The sequence below is a fragment of the Zea mays genome, chromosome 8 (assembly GCF_902167145.1).
Source record: "Zea mays cultivar B73 chromosome 8, Zm-B73-REFERENCE-NAM-5.0, whole genome shotgun sequence".
Taxonomy (NCBI): Eukaryota; Viridiplantae; Streptophyta; class Magnoliopsida; order Poales; family Poaceae; genus Zea; species Zea mays.
This window is the reverse complement of record NC_050103.1, coordinates 157,813,769-157,833,798: the sequence shown is the minus strand read 5'-3', so window position 1 is coordinate 157,833,798 and position 20,030 is coordinate 157,813,769. Positions and strand designations below refer to the sequence as shown.

The 20,030-nt window shown below is 55.9% G+C and overlaps 1 protein-coding gene across 2 annotated transcripts; it reads left to right on the top strand.

The window, feature by feature from the left end:
- The first annotated feature begins 17,069 nt into the window (after positions 1-17,069).
- Positions 17,070-19,806, top strand: LOC100384655 (uncharacterized). 2 transcript variants are annotated; one of them, XM_020542275.3, is made up of 4 exons: positions 17,070-17,582; positions 17,681-17,786; positions 18,410-18,520; positions 19,199-19,806. In XM_020542275.3, exons 1-3 carry the CDS (start codon positions 17,229-17,231, stop codon positions 18,433-18,435), a joined length of 486 nt encoding a protein of 161 aa, XP_020397864.1. In that variant the 5' UTR covers positions 17,070-17,228; the 3' UTR covers positions 18,436-18,520; positions 19,199-19,806. The 2 variants fall into 2 exon arrangements, with proteins under 2 accessions (XP_020397864.1, NP_001170611.1); NM_001177140.1 differs by lacking the exon at positions 18,410-18,520 and having other exon boundaries at positions 17,115-17,582; positions 19,199-19,608.
- Positions 19,807-20,030: the final 224 nt, after the last annotated feature.

The window sequence follows — 20,030 nt, the reverse complement described above, 5'->3', positions numbered from 1 at the left end:
CGGCTCGGCGTTGTCCTCAGGCTCCAGACCACCGAGGGGAGTTCCTTCATCCCTCGCTTGCCGAACTTGTTGAGGTCGTTGTAGATCCGAGGCTTGAGCCCTTGTAGAATCATGCCGTTGACATGCTCTACTTGCCCATTCGTCATGGGGTGAGCCACGGCTGCCCAGTCCACCCGGATGTGGTGATCCTCGCAGAAGTCCAGGAACTTTCTGCCGGTGAACTGGGTGCCGTTGTCGGTGATGATGGAGTTCGGGACCCCAAAGCGATGGATGATGTTGGTGAAGAACGCCACCGCCTGTTCGGACCTGATGCTGTTTAGGGGTCGGACCTCGATCCACTTGGAGAATTTGTCGATGGCGACCAACAGGTGCATGTAGCCCCCGGGTGCCTTCTGCAAGGGGCCGACGAGGTCCAGACCCCACACAGCAAAAGGCCAGGTGATGGGTATCGTCTGCAGAGCCTGAGCGGGCAGGTGGGTCTGCCTCGCGTAGAACTGACACCCTTCACAGGTGCGGACAATTCTAGTGGCGTCGGCCACCGCCGTCGGCCAATAGAAACCTTGTCGGAAGGCGTTTCCAACGAGGGCTCGAGGTGCTGCGTGATGGCCGCAAGCCCCCGAGTGTATCTCTCGTAGGAGCTCCTGGCCTTCGGCGATGGAAATGCATCGCTGGAGGATGCCTGAGGGGCTGCGGTGGTAGAGCTCCTTCCCGTCCCCCACCAAGACAAACGACTTGGCGCGCCGCACCAACCGCCGAGCTTCGGCTCGGTCGAGGGGTAGCTCTCCTCGGTGGAGATATTGCAGGTACGGGGTCTGCCAGTTTCGATTAGGCGTGACCCCGCTTCACTCCCCCTCGACGCGCAGTGCCTCACCCTCGGGGGCCGAGGGTACCTCGGGCTGAATCGAGGGTGCCTCGGGCCGGGCTGAGGGTGCCTCGGGCCGAGCCGAGGGCGCCTCGGACTGAGCCGAGGGTACCGAGGGCTGGGCCAAGGGTGCCTCGGGATCGGACGTGTCGTCGATCTTGACGGAGGGTTGATGCAGGTCTCGAGAGAAGACGTCCGGGGGAACCGTTGTTCGCCCCGAGGCTATTTTAGCCAGCTCGTCCACAGTCTCGTTGTAGCGTCGGGTGATGTGGTTGAGCTCGAGCCCGTAGAACTTGTCTTCCAGGCGCCGAACCTCATCGCAGTAGGCTTCCATCTTCGGGTCGCGGCAGTGGGAGTTCTTCATGACTTGGTCGATGACGAGCTGCGAGTCACCGCGAGCGTCGCGGCGTCGGACCCCTAGCTCGATGGCGATGCGCAACCCATTGACCAGAGCCTCGTACTCAGCCACATTGTTGGACGCCGGGAAGTGGAGGCGTAGCACGTAGCGTAGATGCTTTCCGAGGGGCGAGATGAAGAGCAGGCATGCGCCCGCTCCTGTCTTCATCAGCGACCCGTCGAAGAACATGGTCCGGAGTTCCGGCTGGATCGGAACTGTTGGGAGCTGGGTGTCGACCCATTCAACCACGAAGTCCGCCAAGACCTGGGACTTGATGGCCTTCTGAGGGGCGAACGAGATTGTTTCACCCATGATTTCCACTGCCCACTTCGTGATTCTACCCGAGGCCTCTCGGCACTGGATGATCTCCCCCAGGGGGAAGGATGACACCACAGTTACCGGATGAGACTCGAAGTAGTGTCGCAACTTCCGCCGTGTCAGGATCACTGCGTACAGCAGCTTCTGAATTTGTGGGTAGCGGATCTTGGTCTCGGACAGTACCTCACCGATGAAGTAGACTGGCCTCTAAACGGGCAATGCATGCCCCTCTTCTCGTCTCTCAACCACAATCGCGGCGCTAACCACCTGAGTGGTCGCGGCGACGTAGATCAAGAGGGCTTCTCCGGCAGCGGGGGGCACCAAGATGGGCGCGTTCGTGAGGAGCGCCTTCAGGTTCCCGAGGGCTTCCTCGGCCTCGGGGGTCCAAGTGAAGCACTCGGCCTTCCTTAAGAGGCGGTACAGAGGCAGGCCTCTTTCGTCGAGGCGTGAGATGAAGCGGCTCAGAGCCGCAAGACATCCCATGACTCTCTGTACGCCTTTCAAGTCCTTGATGGGCCCCATGCTGGTGATGGCTGCGATCTTCTCCGGGTTGGCTTCGATGCCCCGCTCGGAGACGATGAACCCCAAGAGCATGCCTCGGGGAACCCCAAAGACACACTTCTCGGGATTAAGCTTCACTCCTTTCGCCTTGAGACATCGGAATGTCACTTCAAGGTCGGAAAGGAGGTCGAAGGCTTTCCTTGTCTTGACTACAATGTTATCGACGTAGGCCTCGACCGTCCGGCCAATGTGTTCGCCGAACACATGGTTCATGCACCACTGGTACGTCGCGCCCGCATTCCTCAAGCCGAACGACATGGTGACATAGCAGTACATGCCGAAGGGTGTGATGAAAGAAGTCGCGAGTTGGTCGGACTCTTTCATCCTGATTTGGTGATACCCTGAGTAGGCATCGAGGAAAGACAGGGTTTCGCACCCAGCAGTGGAATCCACGATTTGATCGATGCGAGGCAGAGGGTAGGGAACCTTCGGACATGCTTTGTTTAGACTAGTGTAGTCTACACACATCCGCCATTTCCCTCCTTTCTTTCTCACAAGCACAGGGTTGGCAAGCCATTCGGGATGGAATACCTCTTTGATGAACCCTGCCGCCATTAGCTTGTGAATCTCCTCGCCTATGGCTCTGCGCTTTTCTTCGTTGAACCGGCGCAAAGGCTGCTTGACGGGTCGGGCTCCAGCTCGGATATCCAGCGAGTGCTCGGCGACATCCCTCGGTATGCCAGGCATGTCCGAGGGACTCCACGCGAAAACGTCGGCGTTCGCGTGGAGAAAGTCGACGAGCACTGCTTCCTATTTGGGATCGAGCTTGGAGCCGATCCGGATCTGCTTGGAGGTGTTGCTGCTGGGGTCGAGGGGGACGGACTTAACCGTCTCCGCTGGCTCGAAGTTGCCGGCGTGACGCTTCACGTCTGGCACCTCCTTAGAGAGGCTCTCCAGGTCGGTGATGAGGGCCTCGGATTCGGCGAGGGCCTCGGCGTACTCCACGCACTCCACGTCGAATTCGAACGCGTGTTTGTACGTGGGGCCAACGGTGATGACCCCGTTGGGGCCCGTCATCTTGAGCTTGAGGTAGGTGTAGTTGGGGACGGCCATGAGCTTCGCGTAGCATGGCCTCCCCAATACTGCGTTGTAGGTTCCTCGGAACCCGACCACCTCGAACGTGAGGGTCTCCCTTTGGAAGTTGGAGGGTGTTCCGAAGCAGACAGGAAGGTCGAGTCGTCCGAGGGGCTGGACGCGCTTCCCGGGGATGATCCCGTGGAAAGGCGCAGCGCCTGCCCGGACCGAGGATAGATCAACACGCAGGAGCCCGAGGGTCTCGGCGTAGATGATGTTAAGGCTGCTGTCTCCGTCCATGAGGACCTTGGTGAGCCTGACGTCGCCGATGACGAGGTCGACAATGAGCGGGTATTTCCCCGGGCTCGGCACGTGGTCGGGGTGGTCGGCTTGGTCGAAGCTGATGGGCTTGTCGGACCAGTCTAGGTAGACTGGCGCCGCCACCTTCACCGAACAGACCTCCCGATGCTCTTGCTTGCGGTGCCGAGCCGAGGCGTTTGCCGCTTGCCCACCCTAGATCATGAAGCAGTCGTGAACCTCGAGGAACTCTCCTGCCTGGTGATCTTCCTTCTTGTCGTCGTCGCGGGCCCTGCCACCCTCCGCGGGTGGCCCGGCCCTGTGGAAGTGGTGCCGAAGCATAGCGCACTCCTCAAGGGTGTGCTTGACGGGCCCCTGATGGTAGGGGCACGGCTCCTTGAGCATCTTGTCGAAGAGGTTGGCACCTCCGGGGGGTGGTTCCGAGGGTTCTTGTACTCTGCGGCAGCGATAAGGTCCGCATCGGCGGCGTCGCGTTTCGCTTACGACTTCTTCTTGCCCTTCTTCTTGGCGTCGCGCTGAGTTGACGCCTCGGGGGCATCTTCCAGTGGGCGGCCCTGGGGCTGCTTGTCCTTCCGGAAGATAGCCTCAACCGCCTCCTGGCTAGAGGCGACTTGGTGGCGATGTCCATCAGCTCGCTCGCCCTGGTGGGGGTCTTTCGACCCAGCTTGCTGACCAGGTCGCGGCAAGTGGTGCCGGCGAGGAACGCGCCGATGACATCTAAATCGGTGATGTTGGGCAGCTCGGTGCGCTGCTTCGAGAATCGCCGGATGTAGTCCCGCAGAGACTCTCCTGGCTGCTGCCGGCAGCTTCGGAGGTCCCAGGAGTTTCCGGGGCGCACGTACGTGCCCTGGAAATTGCCGGCGAAGGCTTGGACCAGGTCGTCCCAGTTGGAGATCTGCCCTAGAGGCAGGTGCTCCAACCAGGCGCGAGCGGTGTCGGAGAGGAACAGGGGGAGGTTGCGGATGATGAGGTTGTCATCGTCCGTTCCACCCAGTTGGCAGGCCAGCCGGTAGTCTGTGAGCCACAGTTCCGGTCTCGTTTCCCCCGAGTACTTTGTGATAGTAGTCGGGGGTCGGAACCGGGTCGGGAACGGTGCCCGTCGTATGGCGCGGCTGAAAGCCTGCGAACCGGGTGGTTCGGGCGAGGGACTTCGATCCTCCCCACTGTCGTAGCGTCCCCCACGCCTGGGGTGGTAGCCTCGGTGCACCCTCTCGTTGAGGTGGGCCCGACGGTCGCGGTGATGGTGCTCGTTGCCGAGGCGACCCGGGGCCGCAGGCGCTGTGTTGCGCGTGCGCCCGGTGTGGACCGAGGCTTCCCGCATGAATCGGGAAGTCGCGGCGCGATGTTCCGAGGGGTACCCCTGCCTTCGGTGGTTGATGGCTCCGGCGCCCTCCAGGAGATTCTTGAGCTCTCCCTGGATTCGCCGCCCCTCGGTGGTTGATGGCTCCGGCATCGCATGGAGAAGCATTGCTGCTGCTGCCAGGTTCTGGCCGACCCCACTGGAAGCGGGTGGCGGCCTCACCCTGACATCGTCGGCGATGCGGTTCTGGATACCCTGAGGTAGATGGCGCACTTCTCCGGCCGGAGGTTGGCTCGCCCATTCCTGCCCGACGTCCCGGTGGATCGGCTCAAGTGCTCCTTCTCCCTCGTCGAGCCTGGCCGGCACCCCGCGGATTTGCTCGGGCTATGGGTCATGACGCCCCGCCGGAACGGGGACCACAGCTAGCTACCGTAGGATGTCAACGCGTGGCACAGGCCTAGGGAGATCACCGTTCTTCGGCATAACGAGATGGTTGCCTTCGGAGGGACCCCCTAGATCGACGTGGAAACATTCACGACTTGGGCCGCAGTCCTCGTCGCCGAGGCTGCGGCTACCGTCGGAACAGTCGGAAAGGCAGTAGTCGCATGCGGTCATGAAGTCCCGCACGACACTGGGGTTACCAAGTCCGGAGAAGTCCCAATAGAAGTCGGGCTCGTCATCTTCCTCAGACCCCGAGGGCCCGTAGGTCGAGACGTCCGTCAGCCGGTCCCAGGGTGACCGCATACGATACCCCAGAGGGTTTGGACTCGCCTCTACGAGAGCATCCGCCAAAGCGAAGTCGCTTGGCGGGTCGAGGCTGAATCCAAAGGGCGTGAGATGGGAACCGGTGGGTACCTCTTGGTCGACGGGCAGTGACGAAGTCACGTCAGGAACTGACTGCACCATCGTCTCAGGTACGAGGGTGACGCCCAGCAAGCCTTTCGCGAGCGTGCTGGCGTCGTCCGTTTTCTCGGAATTGGCGTGTTGCGGGGAGACGGCGCTCATCTTCGTCTCAAACGCGAGGTCGATGCCCGACATGCCCCTCGTTGGGGCGCCGGCGTCGTCGACTCGCTCGACAGCCGACGAGGTGCCGCCTCCTGCTTGGCCTTGGTTGCCCCGCCTCCTCCTCCGACGGCGGGGGAGAGGGCGGGGTGAGCTCGAATGTTGCTCTTCCTCCACGCGGGGAAGACGCCGTCGATTCCGCCGCCGACGGGCGGGCTGTCGGCCACCATTGTTGTTGTCGCACGGCGGGGGAAGGAGTATCATGTCGTAGCTGTCGTCGAGGGACATGAACTCAAGACTCCCGAAACAGAGCACCGTCCCGGGCTGGAAAGGTTGCTGGAGACTGCCCATCTGGAGCTTGACGGGAAGCTGTTCATCAACACGCAGCAGGCCCCTACCTGGCGTGCCAACTGTCGGCGTTTCGAGACCGGGGGGTCCCTGGGCCGACGAGTGAAATGTCACAGCGTGCCCCAGCCCAGATGGGTCGGCGCGAGGCCGAGCGCGAAGGGGGGAAGAAGGCAGCCGGAGACGGGCGTGAGAGAGGTGGAAATCCCGCGGCCTTCGTGTTCGTCCCCCGCCCAGGTCGGGTGCGCTTGCAGTAGGGGGTTACAAGCGTTCCACGCGGGAGGGAGCGAGCGGCCTCACGCGAGCGCCAGTCCCGTCCTCTTCCCCGCGCGGCCAACCCTCTGTAAGAGGGCCCTGGTCCTTCCTTTTATAGGCGTAAGGAGAGGATCCAGGTGTACAATGGGGGTGTAGCAGAGTGCTACGTGTCTAGCGGAGGAGAGCTAGCGCCCTAAGTACATGCCATCGTGGCAGCCGGAGAGGTTTTGGCACCCAGTTCGTGTGGTGTCGTGGCCGTCGGAGGAGCGCTGGAGCCTGGCGGAAGGACAACTATCGGGGCTGTTGAGTCCTTGCTGACGTCCTCTTGCTTCCGTAAGGGGGCTGAGAGCCGTCGTCGTCAGAGAGCGTGCGAGGTGCCATCATTACTTGTCTGGCGGAGCGAGCCAGATGGGACGCCGGTCTTGTTCCCCGTAGCCTGAGTCAGCTTGGGGTAGGGTAATGATGGCGCCTCCTGTTGACGTGGTCGGTCCGCGCCCTAGGTTGGGCGATGTGGAGGCTCCTCCGAGGTCGAGGTCGAGTCTGTCTTCCGTGGCCGAGGTCGAGTCCGAGCCCCTGGGTCGGGCGAGGCGGAGACCGTCGGCTGAGGCCAGGGCTGAGTCCGAGCCCTGGGGTCGGGCGAAGCGGAGTTTGTCGTCTTTCGGGGCTGAGCCCGAGTCCGAGCCCTGGGGTCGGGCGGAGCGGAGTTCGCCGTCTTTCGGGGCTGAGCTCGAGTCTGAGCCCTGGGTCGGGCGGAGCGAAGTTTCCTATGGTGCCTAAGGCCGGGCCTGACTGCCTGTCAGCCTCACTCTGTCGAGTGGCACAGCAGTCGGAGCGGCGCAGGCGGCGCTTTCCTTCTGTCAGGCCGGTCAGTGGAGCGGCGAAGTGACTGCGGTCACTTCGGCTCTGTCGACTGGAGGACGCGCGTCAGGATAAAGGTGTCAGGCCACCTTTGCATTAAATGCCCCTGCGATTTGGTCGGTTGGCGTGGCGATTTGGCCAGGGTTGCTTCTTGGCGAAGACTGGGCCTCGGGCGAGCCGGAAGTATGTTCGTCGCTGGAGGGGGCCTCGGGCGAGACGGAGATCCTCCGGAGTCGGCTGCCCTTGCCCGAGGCTGGGCTCGGGCGAGGCGTGATCGAGTCCCTCGAATGGACCGATCCCTGACTTAGTCGCACCCATCAGGCCTTTGCAGCTTTGTGCTGATGGGGGTTACCAGCTGAGAATTAGGAGCCTTGAGGGTACCCCTAATTATGGTCCCCGACAGGACTTGATGGAGGAAGAGGATTCCTCCTTGTGCTTGTGGGCGGACTCCCTTAAGTGTGTTCTCCCCGAGCTTGCGGATTTGTCGCTGGTCCTGATCTCCCTCATGGCGGATGCTCCCGACATCACTTCAAGCGGTTAGGCTCTAATGAAGTACCAGTTCTAACCAATTGAAAGTCGCCTAGAGGGGGAGGGGGTGAATAGGCAAATCTGAAATTTATAAAGTTTAAGCACAACTACAAGTCGGGGTTAGCGTTAGAAATATAATCGAGTCCGAAAGAGAGGGCGAAAACAAATCACAAGCAAATAAGGCGGATGACACGGTGATTTGTTTTACTGAGGTTCGGTTCTTGCAAACCTACTCCCCGTTGAGGTGGTCACAAAGACCGGGTCTCTTTCAACCCTTTCCCTCTCTCAAACGGTCACCTAGACCGAGTGAGCTTTCTCCTTAATCAAATGGGTCACTTAGACCCCTCACAAGGACCACCACAACTTGGTGTCTCTTGCTTTGATTACAAGTCACTTGAGAATAAGAATGGGAAGGAAGAAAGCACGATTGCGAAAGCCAAGCAACAAGAGCGACAAATATCACACAGATCACTCTCTCTCTCAAGTCACTAATCATTAATGATCACTTGTCTAAATTGTGGAACTTGGAGAGATTGAAGCTTTGATTGTGTCTTGGAATGGATTGCTAGCTCTTGTATTGAATGTAGAGGATTGAAATGCTTGGGTTCAGTGAATGGAGGTGGTTGGGGTTGTATTTATAGCCACCAACCACTTCCTAGCCGTTGCTCCTTTCTGTCGACCGCGGACGGTCCGCGTCCCTGGTCCGGACGGTCCGCCCCTGCAAATCAACGGTGAAAACGCAACGGTCAGCAGTAACGGCTATATTGCATTTAATGCGTCGTCAGATGTCAGATAAAGGCGGTCGCGGACGGTCCGGTCGTGCACCCCGGACGGTCCGCGAGGACGCTATAATTCATTTTACCAAACCCGTTACCTTCGGGTTTTTCGGTTCCTCACCTACCGGACGGTCCGCGCCTGAGGCCGAACGGTCCGCCCATAGCCTCGGATGGTGCTTGCTTTTCCATCGGACGGACCGCAGTAGAGACATGTGTTTTTGCATTGGTTCTGTCCGAGGGTCATTTAGGTGTCGCGGACGGTCCGTCGCAAGGGCCCGGACGGTCCGCGCTTAGTTTGTTTTTCCAAAAATCTTCTCCTATCCGGAATAATCTACAGTATTTCGGACAGTCGATTTAGAATAGTTGTAGATGAACTTTTGGCACCTGTAGAACATATAATCTAGAGCAAACTAGTTAGTCCAATGATTTGCGTTGGGCAGTTCAACCACCAAAATAATTTAGGAAAAGGTTTGACCCTATTTCCCTTTCAGGTTCGGACCTTACTCGGAGGCTCTGGACTTATATGTATAGGGGTCCGGTGTCCTTCTGTGGAGGTCCGGACCCCACGATAGATACTAGGATGTGCTGTCTTTCCTTGCCACGTGGCGCCCTTTGGCCTGCTCATGCGGTGGGGTCAGGCACCGTCCTCCGCGTGGCCTGGAGACGTTGCATAGGTGCGACGTCTTCATGCTGTAGAAGAGGGAACCCCTGATTTAGGGTACCGACAGTGGCCTCTGGGCCCGCCTCAGGGGAGGATACGATCCTGTTGGTGGGGCCAGAGTCTTATTGGCGGTTGGCCTGCTGCTCCTGCGCGCCTGTTGATGCAGTTGCTGTCGGCCCGCCTATGGCCACGTCGACGACCATGCCTGTTTTCACGGTTGATCGACCGGCCCGTGACTCTCGCACTTAGCGCGCACTGCTGGACCATGCGCGGGGTGCCTCGGGTCGTCGCACTGGTTCTGAAAACTTATCTTTTCAGTTTTCCACGATGGGCCCGAGGAGTCGTGGCATTGGCACGAGTGGCGGTGCGACTTTTCCGCACCCAGTGACCGGCGTGCCAGTTGCATGACATGTGGGCCTGGGCCCCCATGTTGGACCGCCGGTTGCAGCGAAGCTGAGGAGGCGCATAACCGCGGGCGGTTGTACGCCTTCCGCGTGGCGGTTCGACTTTTCGACCGCTAGTTTCGGTGAAGATGAGAGAGTGTTTAACCGCGAGGATGTTGCATGCTCCTTTATGCGGCGGTTCACCTTCCTGACCGCTGGTTGCCCCGAGAATGAAGGGGCGCATAACTGTGGGGCAGTTGCACGCCCCTTGTGCGGTGGTTCGCCTTCCTCGCGCTTCGGACCAGTCAGTCTGACACGTGGGGCCTGGCCCCCGTGCCATAAGGTAGGAACCTTGGAGTACGTCGGGGGAGATTTTGCCCGTGACGCTTCAGGGCGCGAGTGGGGAGATCTGCCTATAAAAAGGGATCGATCTCCCGGGCAGTATCCATGCTTTGCTCCTCTCGCCTTCATCGCGCCCTTCCGCCTTCCAGGCCTCCAGATGGGGTGCGCCGGTGTTTTCTAGAGAGGTCCGCGTCAGGGCCACCCCCTCCGGCGACCTCACCACTGGAGAGCTCGCGCTCATGGTGGTGTCTGCGGTCTTGCCTTCTTCTTGCTGCTGTTTAGAGGAGCGCAACCTCGAAGAGGTTGGTGCTCTTCGACCATTGCTCGGCTTCAAGGATTTTCATCATGCAACCCGGCTGCAGTCCCCCGCCAGTGGTCATCCAGAAGGATGACTACCAGCCTTGTGGTGGGGAGAAGCAAGCCGGGCTATGGCCTCCCTCATGCCCTCATCCTCAAGGATGTTCATCATCCGCGCTGGGGAGGAGGGCGAGCCGAGTCGGGGCTCCACCTTTCGCGCGGGCTGGCGGCCCGCTTCTTTCTCCAGCATTCGGGGGAGAAGGGCGTTCGCCAGCCCTACGAAGGAGGCAAACTTCGGCTACGCGGGGTCGGTCGTCTGAGGCACCGTCAGCTGCCGCATGTCTGGCTCCTCGGCCTGGGTGGCTTTGGTGCCGCCTCCGGCGCTGCCTCCTGCCGCTTGGACGGGGCGTGGCTGTCCATCCACCGCACGGGTGATGGTCGCGCCGTGCGCGGGTCCGTCACATCCACGGCTTCTCCCGCGCCACTGGCCGTACTGGGGGGCCATACAAGACACCATACGCCGCGGGGGTGGCAGCGGCGTTCTTGGATGGTCTTGTCCTCACTTCGTGGGATGACGGGAGCGAAGACCTCTTCACGCGCGCTGAGGCAACCGCCGTCCACCGGTGCGGAGGTGGCCGCTGTCGTCGGTACTGAGGTGGTCGCAGCCGCTGGTGAGGCTGCCCCTTACAGAGGTGGTTGCCTCCGCTGTCAGGACCATCAGAGCCACCTGCTGCTGAGTCCCCGACTCTTTGGCTTTAATGGCATCGTTGTCTCCCCCCATAGGAAGACGGGGGCGAGGACCCTTTCGCAGTGGCGCACATGCTGAGATGATTGCCGCTGCTGGCGAGCCGCTTGGAGCGGAGGTCGTTGTCGCTGCTGGTGCAGAGGTGGTCGCTGTCGCCGGCGATCCATCGATGCAGAGGTGGTCACCGCCGTTGGTGGAGCTGTCCGGAGCCAGTTTCCAGCGCGACTCCTGCTGGTGCAGCGTAGTCCATTCCTGCAGAAATGGAGCTAGGGTCCCGTGTGTAAGGGAATGTAATGACATTTGCTCGAGAGCAGAATGTAATAACATATGTACGCAGGATTTTAGCCTGGGAAGCCAAGTTATGTGTTCGTACCCCCTGGATGGTGGCTTAAAGTACTAAGACACCTGCCACAGGGCAGTGGAGTATGCAGGCTCACGGTATGGGACCAGGTTGAGCGGCTACACGGTTTCCGGACCCCCCAGGAGACAAGTGCCCGTTCTTCAGAGCCGGACCTTCAGGTTGTTGGACGCAGAGGACTATAGTTTTAAATACTAGGACACCCGTCACGGAGTGGTGGAGTGTGTAGGATTTTGGGTACGGAACCAGGCTAACCGGCCACACAGGCTCCGGACCACCCTATGGAACGGGCATCCGTTCTTTAGAATCGGCCCCCAGGCCTTCCCCTGTTTTTGCAAAGTAGTAAATATTATCTACTAAGCAGTATTCAACACTTATCTGTGTATCGCCTTTTCCTGCTGTGCGAGATGTTGCGGTGTTGAGTCCTCCTGGTACCTAGCCCCCCGCCTGGGATGTAGGCTTGATGTGTCGAGGTTGGATACCAGTGTGTTCTAAAAGAGTTGTCAACAATTCTCGGGAGGGAGCCTCTCTGAGCCCTGGATCTGTACACAACTTTTAGCCAAGGAGCGTTAGTAATACACTCGTAGGACTCGTCATCTAACACTAGCCATCCTTTGATACGTGCTCGGGACTTGCAGGGTCTAGTCTGGGGGAGCCAAGTTGTGCGTCCGGACTCCCTGGATGGTGGTTCTAGGTACTAGGACACCCGCCACAGAGTGGCAGAGCATGCAGGACCACGGTACGGGACCAGGCTGAGCGGCTACACGGCTCCGGGCCACTCCAGGAGACAAGTGTCTCTTCTCTAGTTCTGGACCCCAGGTTGTCGGATCCACAGGACTTATAATTCTAAGTACTAGGGTACCCATCACTGAGCGGTGGAGTGTGCAGGCTTTCTGGTATGGGACCAGGCTAAGCGGCCACACAGGCTCCGGACCACCCAATGGAACGGGTTCCCATTCTTTAGAACCGCCCCCAGGCTGTCGGGCCCTCCTGCTTTCGCGAAGAGGTCCTAACCTGCAAGCCTGGCTGTCCAATTCGGATGTCATTATGTTTGATGGAACGAGAACTGCTTGGGTGGGTTAGGTAAAATAACATCCAGAAGACTGCAAGGTAAGACCATGGAGAAGTAGGACAATACTATCATAGAGACGCACCTGAGAGGGTAGTTCTCCTTTATAACTTATCATGCATGTGTGCGGACCAACAGGCCGGGTTTATGGGGACAGACCCCACCGGGTTGGCGTACACGTATGCGCTACTTAGTTACAAAAGGAAAACAACTCGACCCCTCAGACCTGCTTTATAGATAGAACTTACAAAGATGTTCCAACACCGGGGGAGGTACTCCTTCAGTCGTAACTAGACAGTCGCCCTCGGGTCGGAGTATTCCCGTTACCTTGAAGGGTCCTTCCCAGCTGGGGAGTGTTGTGGAGCTCTGATTTGGTTTGGTACTTCCGTAAGATTAGGTCCCGACCCCGGGTTTCCATCTGCGTTTGACGAAGGAGCCCCCGTCCTTGGTCATGGTCACTCCTGGATAAACCTATTAGAAGTCTGGACCCGTGGGGGACCCAGAATGGTTTCCGGAGGAAGGCAGGCTTCAGCTCCGTAGGCCGGGGGACATGGGGTCCTGCCGGTGGTTCGTCTAGTCGCCATCGGAGTGGGAGTCTCTAGTGAAGACGTCCTTTAGGTCCCCCTTGGGTGACTGGTATCCGAGGTCTTGTTCAGCCGCGGCTACCTCGCCATCGTCGACCTTTTCCTTGCCAGGGCGACGATGAGGTGGGGAGCCGTCCTTGGAAGATTGCTCACGTCGCTCGCTGATGTGTTCGCTGACGCGTTTCACAAGATCAATGATCTCGCGGCACTCCGTGGCGCTGTGGCGACCGTTGGGGTGTATAGGGCACGAGCCGCCGCTACCCCTTTGCGGTCGTGGGCGCTTGTTGTGGTCGCCCCGGCCCCTGGTCGTAGCTGCAACGACCAGAGCGGTGGATCACGGCTTCTGGTAGTCGCGATCCTTCTTCTTTTTCTTCTTCTCGTCCTGGGGGCGGCACTCGAGCCGCCCGACTGGGCAGCCCCGGTTTGTGAGGCCGAGTGCCATGCACGACCCTTGGTGGCTCTGGCACACTTGTCAGCCAGAGCAAAGAGCGTGGGGACAGTTTCCACGTCATGCGTGGCCAACTTCTCCAACATTTTCTTGTCACGTTCTCCCTGTCGGAAGGCCGTGATGATGGAGGCATCAGAAATACGACGTATAGTACCTCGCACCTTGGTGAAGCGTGAGATGAACTTCCAGAGAGTCTCCCCGGGCTCTTGCCTCATCCCATGGAGGTGGGCCTCCACACCGTGTTGTTGGTAAGCGCTGGCGAAGTTCACGACAAACCGCGCGCAGAGCTCTTCCCAGGTGTAGATGGATCCTGGGGCGAGGTTCATGAGCCAAGTCCGGGCAGATCCAGACAAGGCGACATGAAAATACATTGCCATCACAGCGGTGTTTCCACCTGCTGCTGTGATGGCGGTGACGTACACCTGCAGGAACTCCGATGGGTTTGATGTCCCATCGTATTTTTCCGGCAGGTGCGACCGGAACTTGGGCGGCCATGATGCCGCGCGAAGATGGTCCACGAGGGCGGCGCAGCCCACGCCGGCCAAGGGGACACCCGTTTGGGACCGGGTGCCCATTGGCGTCTACGGTGTTGCCGCAGCAAAGTCTTGATCGAGGTTGCGACCCTAGATGTTTTAGCGGCGCTCGCACGCCCTTTCCAGGGAGATCCGGGCATCCTCTCCCGTACGCCTGCGGTTGAGCTCTGCCCAAAGGTCGTTAGTCTGCGCACCCCTTACGGAGGGCGAGCGCACAGACGTCGTGGCTTCGTGTTGGCGCCGGGATGACCGGGGCCTAGATCTGGTCGAGGTAGAATGCGCCATACCGAGTAGCCGGTCAACATCGTCACGCCACTGCTTCATGGCCCCTGGTGAAGCCGTGGAGCTAGGGGGTGGCGTAGCAACTCCCTGGCGACAGATAATGCCGTAGGTGTTGCCCTCGATGGAGTCCGGGACACTTGCGCAGGCGTGTGCTGTTGCACGGCGTGTACAACAGCAGCCCCAGACTCAGGGCAGTCGGGTACTCGCGACGCGGAGGACGCAACTTCTTGCTCCATCGCCAAATCTTCTGAAGTTTCGGCGCGGTGCTCGATGATTCGCACCATCATGCTGAGCGAGGGAACAAGCAAAAACTTCAAGCCTAGCCCCTACCTGGCGCGCCAAATGTCGGAGGGTAAATCTCTCCGGTCGGGTGGCGGATTGCACCCACCCTAATTCCTAAAATGAGGAGGGGCCTAAGCGTCTTGCTTGTTACGAGGTTGGTGGATGAACACACGAGAGCACACGAGGGTTTAGAGTGGTTCGGTCCGCCGGGGCGTAACACCCTACTCCACTGTGTAATGTATTGTGAGTCTGAGCTTGGCTCTGTGTAACGTCGCATGCCTCCCCTTTTATAGCTGAAGGGGGGCATGCACAAAGGTAATGAGCCCCGACATGTGGGCCCAGGGACATAGAGAATATAAAACTTGGGACTATAAATATTTGCTGCCAGGGCAATCTCCTTGTGTCCTGTCGTCCGAGATCTGTGTATCTTCGGCGTGCAGAGGAAGCTTCTTGTAGAAGGGATAACACAGTGCGCTGCCTGGCACGAGCGCACTGCTCACCAGCAGACCCAGTAGGCGCGCCGCCTGCTGGATGACCTTGACGCCGCCTACCAGTGGATGGGACGGGACACATTAAATGCTGAGAGGGCACGTCGCCCGTCAGCGCAGTGGCAGGCGGCGCGTCCTCTCCTCAGTAAATGTAGGCGCTGCACGGCTTTACGTCAGGCTCAGCCCGATGGCTTATGTCATGGGTCACAAGCAACGGGTCTCCGCCTGAGCGGGAAGTGAAGGGCAAGGCCTGGACACGTGTCAGCACCAGACCCCTACTCACGCCAGGGTCTTCCTCGTTCTGGGACCTTGCTGAGGTTCGGACCTTACTCGGAGGCTCCGGACTTATATGTATAGGGGTCCGGTGTCCTTGTGTGGAGGTCCAGACCCCACGATACATACTGGGATGTGCTGTCTTTCCTTGCCACGTGGCGCCCTTTGGCCTGCCCATGCGGTGGGGTCAGGCATCGTCCTCCGCGTGGCCTGGAGATGTTGCATAGGTGCGGCGTCTTCATGCTGTAGAAGAGGGTACCCCTGATTTAGGGTACCGACACAAGTGTTAGTGTGAACTAAAACAAGTTAGATGAGAAGAGAGAAGAAAGGAGAACTCTTCACTTGATTTCTCCTTTACGAGAGTACTGAACTTAGGAGAAATATTTCAAGTGAGTAAAGAACTCAAGAAGATTTTTACTGTGGTTCGGTCAATGCCTACTCCATGTTGTGGTGACCTCCCTTGGTCAAGGGTTGCTCTCAACCCTTCTCAAGTGATACAAAAATCAAACTTGAGTGTCACAATTGTCTTCCTTATATCAATATCCCTTTGTGAGGAATCTCTATAAATTGGAGTCTATCACATCTTACACAAATGACCACAATAAAATTCGGAGTAAGGAGGGGAGTAGATACGCACACAAGAGCACAACGCAACAACAACACGCACAAATGTGAAGAAGAGAGCGTAACAACAAAACGATAGAGTAACGACTGAAGAAATGCGCTCAAATCTCTCTAGAACACTTCAGAGGCGTGGTTGCGGAGTCTTGGAGTTGTAGTGTGCTCAAAGTATGCTTAGGTACCGCTCCATGGCGCCTTGGGGTCCTTTTATAGCTCCAAGGGACCTAGGAGCCGTTGGAGCTTGAATTGGAAGCTCCCAGCCTTCCCTGTCCGTGGGTGCACCGGTCTGTCCGGTGGCGCACCGGACCTGCACAGTGCAATAGTTAACAGATCCCTGATTGGTCACTTTCTGTTTCAAGCGGGCACCAGACTGTTTGGTGGGGGGCACCGAATTGTCCGATGCACCATCTGACCATTGGCTGCGGCGGACGTGGCAGATAGCTGTTGTCTATCTTCACACCGGACTGTCCGACGCTCCGCGCGGACCGTCCGGTGAATTATAGCCGAGAGTGCTCGGATGAAACCGAGAGCGACCAGTACGATCGGACGGACACCGGACTGTCCGGTGGATGGCACCGAACCGTTCAGTGTCGCCTAGTCCAGCACAACTTGTTCCTTTTTATGCCAACTTTCTTTTGCTCCTTTTGACTCGACTTCTTATGGTCCCTATCATTTAGTCAAACATGATTAGTACCTCAATAATTGACTAAGTGCTAGAAACATACCTGTTTCACTTTGATCCATAGATGTTTTAGTATGCCTATTTTCAAACCTAAAGGGTGCCTTTTCTTGTAATCCTTAATTTACTTTACAAACACCTATGCTCATGCCCAAACAAGACCTATATTTGATAGACTTCCACTATTGCATTCTTTTAGTTTATTATGAAAAACAGCTAAATTAATTATGTTATGGTACAGACGTTCTGTTTGATACCACTTTCGTTTTTAAATATACGAAGAAGCTACGAAATAGGCTGTGACAAATAAAGTTTTTGTGCGATTGCCAACGAGAGAAGTTTAGGGAGAGTGGGAGACAAAGCGGATTGGTGGGCTACGGTCTACAGTTGGGTCGTACGGCTGTGAATCTTGGGCCGGCCCATCCATTTTTGTTTTATATTCTCTGGCCTTTGTTAGCCTAGACTCCACCCAACTTTTCTTGCCAAATAAAACGATGAAAAAGTTCATTTTACCTCAGTCAACTACCAATTTTCTCGCTCAGACATACAGAATTACAGAGTCGAAGTGCGCTGTGGCCTGTGGACTCTCCCCTCCCCAACTCCGGCGAAGGGAGCAGAAACGTTGGCGTGTTGGTTGGGTGGCGTCGGCATGGACGAGGCAACGAAGAAGAATGTGGAGGCTACGGTGCTGGAGATCCTCCGGGGCTCCGATATGGAGTCCGTGACGGAGTACAAGGTCCGCGCCGCTGCCAGCGACCGCCTCGGCATCGACCTCTCCATACCCGACCGCAAGCTCTTCGTCCGCGGCGTCGTTGAGGAATACCTACTTTCACTCTCCTCCAAGGAGGAGGCGAAGGCGGAGGAGGAGGGCGTCACTGGCAGGGAGAGCAAGGGCAAGGAACACGAAGAGGAGGACGAAGAGGATGACGATGAGGAGGAGGATGAAGGTAAGGGTGGCGGGAAGAGAGAGTACGATGACCAAGGTGACCTTATCCTGTGCCGCGTGAGTTTCTTCTTCCGTATCTCCTCTCTCGCTCTTGTTCAAATCGATCCGAATGTTATGCTAGGGTTTTGTGGCGTGATGTGGGTTTGTGCGTGCAGCTTTCGAGCAAGAGGAGGGTGACTTTATCGGAGTTTAAGGGCAGGTCGTTGGTGTCCATCCGCGAGTTCTACGTGAAGGACGGCAAGGAGATGCCCTCCGCCAAAGGTGACTCCACCATGGCACCATGGATTACTGCTCGAATGTTAGATGTGATGTCCACTCGAATGGATCTTCATCTGCAATGTCAGCTTGATATTGCCGGACCTTGAGGCTTGACCCTTTTATTACACTCTTATAGTAATGAATGTCTCAGTTTTCCAGAAACCGAATTCACCAATTCGCAGAACTTAGAACTGAGCAGCGATAATGATGTGATGTTGTTGTTCCAGTGTTATCTGTCTGTCATTTACCTATGGCTATCTTTTTAGACAAAACGTGGCTATTATGTATCCACGCTTTCGTAAATGTTGGACTTCTTTATATAGAAACACTGCAAATACCAGTTAGTTTTTTCAATCTGTCACTGCGTACGGTATATTTCATTCTCCTGCACTAGCAATATCTAGAATCTGTTATGGTCTCAGTGTGATTTGATCATATCAACTTATTTTTAGGCTATGCCAGTCCTGTATTTTCATGCATCTTCAGAAGTCTTTTTAGCGCAGTTATTGTCTTACCACTGGTGTCTAGCTGTAAGTTTCAATTGGTGGGCAAGAAAACTGTCAATTTGAGATTTTAATTGCTTTATGGGTTATTTGACTAAGTTTAATGTGATCATTTTAATGCAGCATTACGTTCAGTATACCCCTGTTGAATCAGCACCCCTGCCTACCGAAATTTGGATTGATTTAAAGAAAAATCTGAGGAAATCATTTCAACAGGCTAGCTGATCTGCAAAAGTATATCCCCACCATATTCAGACACAATATGATATTTGTTCGCAGCCAGTTGCCAGTCAATAATCACTAATTCACTATATTTGGCCGCTCTGGAATATTTGGTTCATAGACCAGTTGACAATTCTCTCTTCTTTCATGTTACAACTTGTGTTCTTTCTTTATTATTTGTTGGTGACTTGGTGTAAATGCAAGTCAACTTGATTTAGCTTTGACTCCTTTTCTAAACAAAATTTCATTTCAGTATTATCCATGTTGCATCGTGTTCCATAGCAAAACAGTTATAACTCAGTTGCCATCCCTTATGACATACTTGTGATGTCAAAAATCTGGTTATTGTTTTGCATGAGTTATTCCATCGTGTTCCAACACATTTTAATGTATCAGGATTGAGAACCCTCTTTTGCGAGCTCAAACTTTGGTAGGTGTTTATTAATTTCAATAGTATCTAATCACTACCCCATTTATTTCCACATGGCTAAATGCATGTTCCTAAAGAAATTAAGATCTATCAGGTGTTTGTTAGTACCATCTTACCAAAAAAATGTGTTTCTGGTGCCATTGTTATGGATTTCTATCGTATCTTCTTTGTTTTATGTTGTGGTGTGCTTCTTTTTGTGTGCCATTGCTCATTGTTTATCTCTTTTCTTCTATTCTTTACTAACGTTTTTCCTAGTGCAGGTATCAGTATGACTTTGGAGCAGTGGGAAGCATTTTGCAATGCTGTACCTGCAATAGAGGATGCCATCAAAAAGCTTGAAGATTCAGACTGAACTGGTTTTAAGAGCCTCTTCTTATGCCCGTGTCAAATGAAAAAGCCTGGGAAGCATTTCGCAATGCTGTATCTGCAATAGATGATGCATGAAAAAGCTTGAAGATTCAGACAGAACTGGTTTAGGAGCCTCTTATTTTGCCTGTATCAAATAAAAAAGCCTATTTCTGACCCTTAACGAGGGCCATATATGTGTCTTGCAAGAGCTAAGTTCTGTAAAAGATTTCTACATGTACCATGTGTAGGAGTTAGGATAGAGTGATAGACGTACTGCTGCATACAGTTCGGAATATTTGCTAGTAACAAGTAATCTACCATTAGGTGGCCTGGAGTTCACATGCTATGCTATGTGATGATCGGGGATGTGTCCTAGCAATAGCAAGCTCATGAAGTTGTTTCTCCCCCCTTTTTTTTTCTGTGTATTAGGGTTAGTTTGACAACCTCATTTCCTCAGGGATTTCTATTTTCTCAAGGAGATTTTTTTTTTAAAAAAATAGAGTTGCCAAACTAGCCTTTACATGTTTATGTGATAGCGATTTTTTTTACATTATGTTTGTCTAGACGACACTAAGGGTGTGTTTGTTTATGTCTGTTCGAGACGACACTAAGGGCTGATTTAGTGGACATGGTTCATGAGGGATCTATAGGAGATGAATCCTAAATAGCAAGGGATTTCTTTCCCATATATTCTCTTGTGATCTCTATCCACCAAATTTGGTGATCAGAGGATTTATGGGGAGT